Source organism: Protobothrops mucrosquamatus, unplaced genomic scaffold, assembly GCF_001527695.2.
Source record: "Protobothrops mucrosquamatus isolate PMUCROS unplaced genomic scaffold, P.Mucros_1.0 scaffold74, whole genome shotgun sequence".
In the NCBI taxonomy this organism is placed as follows: Eukaryota; Metazoa; Chordata; class Lepidosauria; order Squamata; family Viperidae; genus Protobothrops; species Protobothrops mucrosquamatus.
Genome location: NW_015386451.1, coordinates 385,202 through 398,069, shown reverse-complemented (window position 1 = coordinate 398,069; position 12,868 = coordinate 385,202). Strand labels below are relative to the sequence as shown.

Genomic DNA, 12,868 nt, shown 5'->3' with positions numbered 1-12,868 from the left:
AACAGCTCATGGAAATAGCTGCAGAGACATTGGAGGTTATCAACATCTTAATTTTAGATCTGGAGCTTGCTCTCCCCTTAAAACTTAACAGGCATAATCTGGCTTTCTGGTTAAGGAGAATTTTTTTTTTTTGCAACTTTTGGCCCTACAGAGGAGTAAAACCCTGCTTTTCTGTCGAGTCTCACATCTTCTGCTCATTCTCAACAGTACCTGGTGATCTGCTCTTGAATAGCTTCTGTATTGGCTTCTGCAAACAAGTAAAGCATGGTGCAGCTGAAGTAGTGCGTGTGGCTGTTGGGATACCTTAACTGATTGGCAATCGCATTCAGGAAGAGGTACCGACCTGGAACATAGCACCAAGGGAGAAAGACAGAAAAGACAGGTTGCATTCATCTAACAGTGCACAAAATGTGGTGCCCTAAATTTTGTGCAAGCTGGGAAGAGCTCAGAAAATTGTCTATTTGTCTACACAACTCAAATGAGCCACCCATTCTTCCCGCCATCGACAAACATTTTGTGTGGGATTGTAAGACAAGGTGTCCAGCTGTGCCACAGGTAGTCCAAAGAGGCCCTGTTTTTGCCCATCTCAGCAGGGAGCAAGGATAGCCAACAAATTCTCCAGAAAGAGGTCGGCTGCCAAAGGGAGCTTCTTCAGGAAGGGAAGGTGCGAAGACCCAACATCTTCACAAGCATGGGAAAGGATCCCGTTATCAGCTCCTTTCCCACAGCGGACTTAACACCTGGGGATTGGCCCATTAGAACTGACCGGATGAACTATGGGGTGGGGTTTTGCTTGGGACTCTTTTTCATCTATTGATCTGAGCGGGAAAACCTCAGATCCTGCCTCTCATGCCTGCTATCAGCTTCTCCTAATAAAAGTTCCTTTTGGAAAGAAACTGTTCCAAGAGTCCTGCTTTCTTGGGATGAGGTTTTGAAGTGGGCCCTGACACTATTTGGATTCCTATCAATCAGGATTCAAACTGTCATGGGGTAGTCATGGTGCCCCTCTTTGTCCATATAGACTTCTCAACGGCTTTTAGTACCAATGACCATGATACCCTGCTAGGTCCCTGAAGAAGCTAAGCTGGCAGCCTTTCTTCAGGGGTTCCACTTCTACCTAAGTTGGCAGTTCAGATGTACTCTAAGGGAGCAATGCTTGAGGCTGTGGTTGCTCCAGAAGACTTAATCTCCTTTCACGTTACAAGAGGAAGGAGGATGTGGGTCTGTAGTGATCCCACTATTTGGAATTACCCCTGGCAGTCAATGCAAACCCACACCTTCAAAATATCCTGAAAAAGCTGCCAAATGCAGCCTAATCTGTCAATATTCTCTTTCTTTAGAATGCAATTTCCAGCCCTCCTTTCTTAACCTCTCAAACGAGAGAGATACGGATTGCATTATGCCATGACCTCGCGCATGAGGGTTCACAGGAGTCCCAAACAGAATAAGAACAATGTGGTCAGTATAATTAAATAGTTGTCATTTACTCTAGTTGTAAAGTAGTTGCAGTTAAATATAAACCATTCCTGAAGGTTTAGTGTGGAAAGTAAAGGATGGTCCCAAGACCCGTGAAATCATATTTGCAGTTTTGTTCCTCAACCCCTTCCTGCTTCTGGGTTACCTTCTGTGTCCAGATCGACAGCAAGGTTCTGGAAGATGTCCATGTGGGCTGAATGAGTGATGGTGCTCATGGATGGCGTGCTGCCCTTGTTATGAATGTGTGCAATCGCTTGTGTACCGACATAAAGCACCAGGGCATTGATCAGCTGAATATTATAACGATTGCCAGGCTCATTTGATACCTGTTGGAACAAAGGCAAAGGGAGGAGAGTAGACTTTTAAGGAAGAGTGAACTTTGATAAAGTCCTGGGAGAAAGCTTTTCCTACCACTCACCAAGCAACAACTCTACAATTTAAATATGCAAGATTTTAAAAGCAAAGATACTCTGAGACATATTAAACATGTAATGCAGTAAAACCTAGCTTTTAAAAATGTCCAGGGGAGGTGGGCTGAAGCATGATGGACTGGCCCAGTGATTAGACCAGCTTAATAAAACACCTATCTGTGTCCTGGGAGCAAATGTCCAGGGCCACTCTCACCACAAATGTGATCTTGAACAAAGGTCTCACCTGCAAGTTGCTGCGCAGGTCGGAGAGGAACGTGACCGGAGAACGAGTTTTGAGATAGGAATCCAAATCCTTCTTGAACTGAGGTGGCATCACACCAGTAAAATTGGTGAGGATCCGTGGAGCAATATTGATCTCACTCAGCATGTCCACCTGTCAAGAACGTACCCAACAATCTTAGCACTGTCTAAAAGATTGCAATTAGCATGTTTCTAAGTAGCACAAACTAACTTTATTGGCAAAATCAATGGGGAAGCCAGATTCACTTAACAACTATGTTACTTAGCAATGGAAATTTTGGGCTCCATTGTGGTTATAAGTCAAGGACTACCTGTACCTGATATAAGATATATACACAAGCTGCAAGAGATGTCAACTTTTCCTTTGGCAATATTTTCATTTATAGTTTACTCCTATATTTGTGAAAAAGCTTAAAGAGCCATAGGAATCTTTTCATCACATCTCCAATGCAGCTACCAGGACAAAAGCAAGATTTTCTTGATGAAGTTATCCAAATGGCAAGATGGCTGCTTCGGTCCTTTGAGCATCTCAGATACCCACCACCATTGCTTCCTGCTCTTCAGGGCAAAAGCCTTCCCTGTGCGAACCCCCTGAGCTCCTCAGAACTCAAGGCTTGTAACAACTGCGCTTCACCTGGGGATGCCAAGACACCCTCAGCGGTGAGACCCAGCAATCTAGTCTGAGGCTCCTCTTGCTGCATGCATAGTTCTTGTCTTCAGGGAAGAAAATAGAGGGTGCTTCCTGCAGGGCACAAGAGTAGTTCCCTGCATCTCTCGGCTCCTCCCGTGGAAACAAAAAAGCTGTCTTCTCTCCAGAGCTCTGTTCTGCTTACTTATAGCAATAGCAACAGTAATTAGACTTAGGTACAGCCCCATAGTGCTTTTTAGCACTCTCCGGGTTATTTACAATGTACAATGTTGGTATTGCCCCCAACAATCTGGGTCCTCATTGTACCGATCTCAGAAGGATGGAAGGCTGAGTCAACTTTCAGCCATGTCAGGAACGATTCCTGGTTGTGGGCACCGTCAGACTGCAATGCTGCATTCTAACTAATGGGCCACCACGGCTTTTATGGGGGATTGGCTTCTTTATGTCCTCTGAAACTACCTCAGTGCAAGTAATGCTCCCACAAGCACTCAGGCAAAACCAGGAATGCACCAGAGCTCCTTGGTCCTTCCCCCAACTGCTCTCCCTGTCACTTCACTCAGTTCCAAGCACTCTTCCTGGTGCAGCCATCGTGTTAGGTGGGGCAAAGAGGCAATTGTCGAACTGAACAAATTAGGACATTTGGTGCTTTCCTTGCAGCATGCTTTTGAAATAAATATAACAAACTAACAAAAAAGTAAGGTGGAATTGAGATCTGCCACACTCAAGGGGCACCCGACTGCAAACTGAGAGCCCAAAATCACAGTTCTGGATGGCAGGAGGGACAAAAGACAAAGATATAGTAAAAGAAATTAGATGGTTGACTTCTTAGGAAACTTTTAAGTTTAGGTTTTAGCTGAAAAATTAGTATAGTCTCAGAAGAAAGCGTTAGTGGGAACTGCTACCCAATGATGATTCAAGATAACACCAATTTGCTAAAATTAAGTAACCTGAAATGGAAGATGCATTACAGGTAGTCTAGGCTGCATCAACAGAGGGACAGTATCAAGATCATGTGAAGTTGACAGTACTGCTTTAGATTATACTGGTAAGACCACACTTAGAATACTGCTGTCACAAAGACCAGGAAATCAACCTATTCTCCAAAAGTAGATTGTAAAGGGTGGAAGATCATTAAAGAAAGATCCAACCTAGAACTAAGGAGACATTTCTGGAAAGTTAGAACAATTAATCAGTGGAATGGCTTCCCTGCAGAAGCTGTGGGCCCTCCAACACTGGCGGTTTTTGAAGAAGAGATTAAACAGCCATTTGTCTAAGAATGTTATAGAGCCACTTGCTTGGAGGGGGCTGGACTCAAAGTCCTCCAAGGTCCCTTCCTATCATGTTATTCTATTTGGTGACTACAACTGGAATCAGCAACTTGATCATTAAACAAATTAATCGCTAAGTGAATCTGCAACTGTTCTTATGATTTTACTACAGCTTTTTTTTTTGCTTTATAGGCCTGTCGAAGTTGTAAATGTGAGAATCTGTCAAAGAGTTATTTTTTTCATCACTGTCTTAACTGTGAAGGGTTGCTAAACAAGTCAGTTGCTAAATGAGAACTAGCTGCAACACACAGTCTTTTCTGGGAGGGGGCTTTGTGGTATCCAAAGCAGAACATCCAGATTCAGTCACAGTTTTGTTCCATACAGCACTAACTTTGTGAACTCTCAAGCTTCCTCTTTTCACTATGTATTCAAGATGGACAGTGATTTAATATTTATATGTATTTATATGTAAGGATGTAGGTATATACATATATATAGCATATTTATATGTGTGTTATGTATGTGTACACTTTTGAGAGCAGGCAACAGAATTTCATTTTTAATGTGTGCCCACAGCAAAAAATGACAATAAAGGTTATCTTATCTCTCTCTTAAATCTTTCAATGCTACAGAACTTGCAGTTTATTTATTTATTGAATTTATTTGCTGCCCATCTTGTAACGAACAACTCTGGATGGCTTCCAGCATTAAAACAATAAAATCCTAACAAAAAATACTTTAAAAAAAATAAAAGTACCAAGTATCTTACCTTAAGGTTGGGAGTGAAGGGGTCAGGAAGCCTCATATTACGTGGAAAGGCACTCAAAATCAGATTCCTTAGCTGAATACAGTTTGGAGGAATCACATCACAAAATCCATAGTGGTAATCACAAAGGAATTCTGGGAAATCATGTAATAATACCAGTAACACACGCAGTGTTCCCTATGGACAGGAATATTAAGAGGAGAAATTATCAATCTATTACAAGAGAAAGTGTGAGAGACAGACAGCGTATAGGCACTTGTGACAGCAGAACTGCAGTTATTTATTTAGCGCATGTCATGTCATACATGGACTAGAAATATATATTAACATTTCATACCGCAATAAAATAGAAATGTTAAAAATATATCTGTTCAAATACCAATGTCTGGGGCATCTAACCACTGAAGGGCTGCATTGTTTGTATGAATGAAATCAGACACAGGGCCGGCTAGATGCCCTCAGCTATCAGCCAGTCACGATGTGATCTACAGAGTTTGAGGTGGGAGCCCTGCAGTCACCCTGAGGGGAGGTTGCAGGGCCCCGTTTATGCAGGGAGCCCCGGCAGACGCCATGCGAGGTGCGAATCCTATGCAGGAATGTCCATGGCTGACATGGTAGTTCAAAGCCTGGTCCCTTTTCTGTGGGGTCATCTATATGTCTCCCTATACCCGTCTGGCTCCCCATTGGGAATTGATGTTAATAAAGTGGCTGGGCAGAGGTTGCACAAGGGCCGGTGGGGGCTTCCTGGCTGATAAACGAGGAAAGTCAGCCCGGTAGGAGTGAGTTGTTCATAATTTTTGCAAACTGAAAGTCAAATGTAAAAGCTATGGACTCTGCCAATGAGTTATAGTCAGTCATGCTGGAAAAAGCCTACAAACAGCACTAAAATGAATCTATTGTAATCAACTAATTTTGTTAGAAGTGGCATTAATGAGCACTCAGATCATATGTGCATTAAAACTCCTTAGTTTCAGCTAGATTTAAGAGCATATGTATTTTAAACAACAGTAAACAGTATTACAGCAATTTTTGCATGGGAAACTGTAAGGAAAAGCATTCTGTTAACTCCTTCAGTTTGTCACAGGAATGCACTGGCCATTCAACTTTCTCCTGGTCTATTCCAATTTCCCTTCTTCCCCTCCTCAAATTGTCTCCTAATTTACCTTGTACAAAATTTGCATAGGCTTGGCAAGTTCCACATTTCTCAGGAAAGGAGCCAAATATTTGAACAGGTCAATCAAGAGCTGTGCATACATGGGCCAACCCTAGAAAGAGAAAGTAAGGAATGAGAGCATTGCCATTTTTGCTAGTATGTTTCCAAAACTTCCCATCTGACTCCAGTGATTAACAACCTGTACTCAGCAGCATTATCAGGACGATTCTAAAAATCTTCAAGCTCCCAGAAACCAATCTAAAAGCATACATGAAGAGCTTCCCCAGAGTTTGGCACCTTATTGGATGGAAGTGGAACAATGAATTGGCTTGCTTGGATTTATTTATATTTATTTATTTAATAAATGTTAAATTTATACGCTGCCCATCTTGTCATGGTGCTACTCCGGGCGGCTTACAAGAAGAAAATAGAAAAAAGATACAAAAAGTAAACACAACAATACCAAAGCAATAAAACAATAAACAACAGAAGTACAATAATATAAAATTAAAAAGATTTTTTATTAAACTTGGCCAAAGAGCTACAGAAAAGCATACCAGTCTACAGCCTCGATGGTTGTATTGAAATTTAGGGCTAGAGTAAACTGACTGAAAATTAAAGGGTAGCTCTCAATTACATTTCCTATTGTTTTTTTATTCCCTCAAAAGAAACATATAATAATGAATGTAATCACCAACAAAAAGTGGCTATTTTCCTGCCACTGGGTTCTTTGAGGATCATTTATACATTTTGTCTCTCCCCCCACCCCTTACACAGATCCCATTCCAAACCTTCTGGAGACTTCTGACAGAAACCCTCATGCATGCAAGGCGTGGGCCATGCTAATCTCGAGGCTGATGCAAACAACTGCTTTAATTACAAGAGAAAATGGCGACACAAAACAGGATAGAGCAGATTAAATGAAGGGGTGGCTGACATTCGAAATCCTTCATTATATTCCAGTGACCTGTTCTTCACCGAGGTTTTGGTGATCAACCAATCACCAAACAGCAGAAGTGGGGCTGTTGCCCCAAAGCTGAACCACACCCAGTTTGTGTTGTGCTGGGCTAGATGACACCAATGAACTCGGAGATACTAACAGCATGCATAGCCTGCATGACTTCAAGGCCATACGTGGGGATGGAAAAGTACTGAAGACTTAATTTATAGATCACAGTCTGTAATTTTTGAACTTTATCCAAGGCATCATTGGTCTTCACAACAAGCCATTATTGTTATCACAGAAAAACTCCTGGGCATCTTTAGTAGACCAAAGCCACACAGGTTAGCAAAGCATGGCTTAAGGTTATGATCTTTAGCACCATTTCTCATGGTGATAAAAGTATCATGTACTTGATTCCTCCTTTGAGAAACATTTCATCTCTATGTAGAAAAACTGGACAATTTGGTATTTGTTTTCTGAAATACTTTCTCCAATGAGGGTGAGTGTCTGATAACTGGATAAGTGCTCCAGAGGATGAGCTTGGAATGAGTCAGATTGCCCTATATTGGATAATAAACCAAGAAACTTTGCTAAATAAAAATCTGCTCAGTATATAGCAAGCTTCTTGATCCTTTGCTAATTCCCACTTTAATATCAGGTGTCAGTATAAACCAAACTTAGGATAGAACCACAGCAGCTTTCAAAGCAAAGTAGACCAAAGAGAGGCTGTGGCCCATGTCTAACTGAAGAACACCAATCTGGGGCCTAAAGGTCTCAAATTAAGGAGGCTCGAGAGAAGATTCTGATGATATTGACCTTGAAAGGTGCCAGGAAGAAAGAGATGAATGGCATGGGAAGATGGTCTGATTCCCAGCATCTGGTTGGGGGAGGTTAACATGCAGTTTTTATCCTTTGTCTTATATGGGACAAAGGTTTTTGACCACTATCAGTGTTGCACTTGAATGGTGCTGAGAAAGAACATGGAAAATCTCAGAACTTTTCTAAGAACTTGAAACTGACAGTGTGATGTGGAGGTCAATAGACAAAAATGGATTCTATGGCCTTCAAACCTTTCCCCCCCACAGCCGTGTCAAGTAATTGTGTCACTGTTGCTTAGCAAAAACCTGGCAATGATTCGAAGAGCAGGTGGCAGTAGTGGCTAGGAAAGCCTTTGTGCAACTTATATCCTTTCCTGGATTGGGAATCCCTGTGCTCAGTTACTCAGGTCATCTCGCGTCTGAACGACTGCAACACACTCTACATGGGACTACCCTCGAAGAGTACTCGGAAGCTACAGCTGGCACAAAATTAAGCTGTGTGGTCAGTTCTTGGGAGCCCTTTGCCATCTTCGTTAATTTTAAGTCAATTTTAATGTTAATAGTTATTATTTTAATGTTTTATTTTATTGATTTTACTTGGTTGTAAGCCACCTAGAGTTGCCTTTAGCTGAGATGGACGGTGTATAAATTTAATAAATAAATATAAGTTTACAGGTATCCCTCATGCATCTATCTTTATGGCATATAGTCCTTCCTTCCTTCAATCAATCAATTGGTTTATACAACCAAGGATTGTATTGGGTTTTTTGGCTCCTGCCTCACAAGTGATCATTGACTAGGACTCCAAGGTCCCTCTCCCAGTTACTGTTTTTGAGCCAAGTTTCGCCTAATCTGTACTTGTACGTTTGGTTTTTATAGGACAAAGGCCAGGACTTGTGTCGTGGGACTTCAAGGTCAAAGCCTGAAGAGCACTGGTCACAGAATTTGTTATTTCCTGCAAGGGACTCCTTGCTATTTTCTTCTTTCTTATAATGATTATTCAAAACAAGTCACAGAGAAAAAGAACATTCCTAGTCCACTGAACAGATAAAGACTTGCTACTGGGGGGATGAGCTGGATCCAGTCTCAACCTGGCAGCTCTGTGGAGAAGGCCTTCTTCCCATACAAATGGGTAATTTCTATGAATAGGCTCTGTACGTACCAAACGTAGAGAATGAAAATGCGACCAAAATTATTTGTGATTAACTTGTATCCATGAAGCAGAATTGAGTTTTGATATCTTAAAATGACAGACTTAACTTCTTAGCCATTTCCTTAACCTTGAGAACTTTAAGACTTGTGAACTTCAACTCCCAGAGTTGAAGGAATTCTAGGAATTGAAGTCCAGAAATCTTAAACTTCCCAAGGTTGGAGATCCCTGCCTTATGGAAAGATAAGAAGTACATTATATTAAATGTCATACAGCCACATAACCCAAATCTACAACCAAGACACATTTTGATACTCTGCGGAAACTTCATAAGTAAGAGAAGATAAACTACAGACACACCTTCTGCTGTGGTGTATGTGCCAGCATCCTTGCAATAAATATCCGATGGGAGATCAGTTCTAACCAAGCATAAACAAAACCTGGAGCTTTTGTAGGTCGCAGGATGTGAAATGTATTGCTAAAATAAAAATACAGTGGTCAGTGGGATATTAACCAAAGTTAAGAAACTGCATTATAATCTGAGAACATCATCAACAGTAACAAATGAAAACTGTGACATAAATAGCTTTTTCTAAAAACAAAAAAGGAGCCATATAGTGGAAATATAAATATCATTAGTTGAAAAGAAAAAACCTGAAATTTCAGAAACCAATTTTCATGGTCTATGGAAAAAAGTATTTTTAAACAGTTATTCCCTTCTCTCGAAGATCTTATCATTCAAATTATCTCAGTATTATCAAATTCCAACATATAGATTATAAAAATGGATACAATTATTTTCTTCAAAAGCATACTAAGTCATTCTCTAAGAAATGAAGTTGTCTCAAAAGCAATTAAATCTATCTCTTATTTAAGAGGCAATCTCGTAATAAAAGTGCAAATAAATGTAGTCCTCGATTTACAACCATTCGTTTAGTGACTGCTCAAAGTTACAAAGGACCTTATGACTGCATCTCCACGGTGAAATCATCAAAATTCAGGCATTTGGCAACTGGCATTTACAGTGGCTGCAGCATCCCAGGTTTGTGTGATTGCCAGTTGCGACCGACCCAACTGGTTTCCAACAAGCAAAGTCAATGGGGTTAGTTGGCTTCAGTTAATGATGAGATTCACTTAACAACTGAATGATTCGCTCAGCAACCGTGGCAAAAAAGGTTGTGAAATCAGGCATGAGTCGTTTAACAATGACTTATTTAGCAACAAAAATCTGATCCCAATTGTGGTTTGTAAACTGAGGACTACCTGTATTGGAACTGCAATTTAATTGCTAGATCCACAAAACCATATCTAATATACAAACCAGGCTTGCTTTTCATATACTCCTATTTATCCTGTGTGCCAAAGGGGCGCCATACTCTTCTGAGGTAAAACATGGCTTCCATCTATCTGAAGAAGTGTCTTGATTTCAATGGAGAACTGGCCTGAGAAATCTGATGGGGCTGCAAAGGGGTGGTCAGTTTCCTTCCCAGCTTAGTCATGATGCCTCTCTTTCTCATGTTGTCCACCATGGCATTTTCCCCAAAGCTTCCACAGGGGTTACTGAAGTTTTTTTAAAGCCACTCCTCCTTTCTGGCTGGTGAAAGGGTAGGGCTCCAGGGACCAGCTGCTTTTGCTGGCCAAGGAAGAAGCTTCCCTACTGCCCTCTGGGTAACAACCCCATCTTTCCGTCAGTTAATGGAGATGGGCTCATTGCAGGAGGAAGGCTCATGCCTTGATCTGGGCAATCAATTTTCCCAGATCAACCCCTTCCCCGAAGAAAGCAAGGGCTCCAACTCAGAACAATTCCTCAAAGGAGAAATTCTTCAGGGAAGCACATGCATTCTACCTGTATATACACATTTGCACACATATGCTATCTTTTGGCCTTTAAAAATAATGGGCTTTAATTTAAAACTATTTCTGATTGAGGGTACTGTCTAACAGCAGTCAAAAGGCCCCAAGGCACTGGCTCTGTGTCTGTCTCTGCAAGCGGAGATTCCAAGATTGCAGAGATCTTGAAGAATATCAATATAGGTGCTGGAGAATATCAACAGCTCCACTCAGTGCTGGCTTGAGAAAAGACAGATGAGACGTTCAAGAAGTCCACGTGGCCTCAGACAGTGGATGTTGCAAAGGGGCTGAAAGGGTTCAGAGTCAGTGTGTTCTGCTTGGGCCACTCTGATTGGGGCCTGGTACTCTGAATCATTACTGGCCAAATGCAAAGGGCTGAGGAAGGATGGGAGCCATACATAATCGCATTGCACTAGAAATCCTACTGTGAGCCTGATTCATTAAAAAAAAATGCTTTATCCTGAAAATATGATGCCCAGTAAGACTGTAGCACCTTCCATCAAGTTCAGATGTTTAGGTGTTCCACATTCCAAAATATGAAAGAGGAATCTGGTTCAGACAGTAAACAAGGACAAACACATTTATTTCCCTAAGCGCAAGTCTTTCAGGCTGCAGATAGGTCCTCAATAGACTCCAGCATTTCTCCTCCCTACGTTTGGTCCCCAGTCAACTGTTTCTACCCCTCAAGACTACATTACTCAATAGCCATGAGAGACAGGCAGCTTTATTTGTAGTGAAACACACTAGCAGACACAATACCAAACAGTATTGTGTCTGCTAGTGTGTTTCACTACAAATAAAGCTGCCTGTCTCTCATGGCTATTGAGTAATGTAGTCTTGAGGGGTAGAAACAGTTGACTGGGGACCAAACGTAGGGAGGAGAAATGCTGGAGTCTATCCAGAAAGCCACTTGAGGAGTCTCCACGTAAAGCTCTCCTTTCGCAATGTCCTGGCAACCAAAATGGATACCTCAAGGTGAGTCAAGCTTTGAGAAAATGGTGCTGTCCCCAAATGCTTTTCTAAGGAAATTTCCACAAATGCTCATACCTTTCCATTTGGTTTCTATTTGGTTAATAGAGGCTGGCTTGAGTAATAAATTCTTACTTGCTGAGGGAGAATAAGCACACGAGGAGCATTTGATGACCTCTGGCCACCATCTCTGCTGCTTATGAAAGAGAGACTGACATCCATGAGACAGGCCCTGCAAGTCTGACATATTGCTGTCTGTTTTCAGGGGCTCTGCTACACCTACCAGAAAGCTGTCAGGGTCTGAAAGTTGATAGTTTCCAGGACATGTTCAGGAGCATTTAATTCTAACAGTAACATGATGAAAATGCGGTGGTAGGGAAGTTGCTGAAATTCACTCTGACGAACATCATGATCCTGCAAAAGGACTCCCACCACTATCCCAAGAACCTGCAAATGCAAAGGAATGAATTGGCTCAGCATGTGCTAAAATCACTTTGAAAGCACACTGCAAAGGTAAAGATTAGAGAAAGCCCTTATAACTAACAGTTTATGGAATATTTTATTTTTAAATGTTAAAAATATTTTACTTGAGGTAATATTTTATGTTGTAGATATCTAAGGCAAAGTGACTAAGCACTTATCTATTCCTTTATTTCTCCCTTATTTAAAAGAGAGCACAAATTCATCCATCTGGGGAAAATAAAGACATCACTAACCTTATTAAGCAGGTTGATTTTTGTGACTGTGTTGGTAGCCTCTCCAGAGTGCTTCACCAACAGTGCAATAAGGCGCACAAAGGCATCCAAGTTGTGATAGCACTTGGCACGGATCATAGTGGGGTTTGCAGCAGGGTTGTGTTGCTGCTCAGCTTGAGCACGATAGCTGATTTCAACACACATTTCAGTGCAAAGACGGAAGAATCTTGTGATCAAGTCATCAGTTTTCAGAATCCCTTGTTGATGCATCTGTTTGGGGATGGCAATGAATTCACATTTAACAAAACTTATCTTTGATACAAAGAAGTACTGATGTTCTACAGAACATGTTGGAAAGCAGAGGGTGTGATGGGCTAACCATGGATAAAATCTCAGCATTTCACTCAATAGATGTGCATCATCAATGTCAGTCATGGAGAACCAGGCAAGCACTGTAGA

At 41.4% G+C, this 12,868-nt stretch overlaps 1 protein-coding gene across 1 annotated transcript in view; it reads right to left on the bottom strand.

Moving 5' to 3' along the window:
* CNOT1 (CCR4-NOT transcription complex subunit 1) overlaps positions 1-12,868 on the bottom strand; it is a 71,337-nt gene that overhangs the window by 1,314 nt on the left and 57,155 nt on the right. The window contains exons 40-47 of the mRNA XM_015812185.1: positions 12,431-12,679; positions 11,998-12,161; positions 9,255-9,372; positions 5,994-6,095; positions 4,834-5,007; positions 2,131-2,280; positions 1,622-1,802; positions 211-343 (exon numbers count right to left, since the gene is read on the bottom strand). Coding sequence (XP_015667671.1) covers positions 211-343; positions 1,622-1,802; positions 2,131-2,280; positions 4,834-5,007; positions 5,994-6,095; positions 9,255-9,372; positions 11,998-12,161; positions 12,431-12,679 — 1,271 coding nt within the window. The remainder of the gene's footprint in view (positions 1-210; positions 344-1,621; positions 1,803-2,130; positions 2,281-4,833; positions 5,008-5,993; positions 6,096-9,254; positions 9,373-11,997; positions 12,162-12,430; positions 12,680-12,868) is intronic.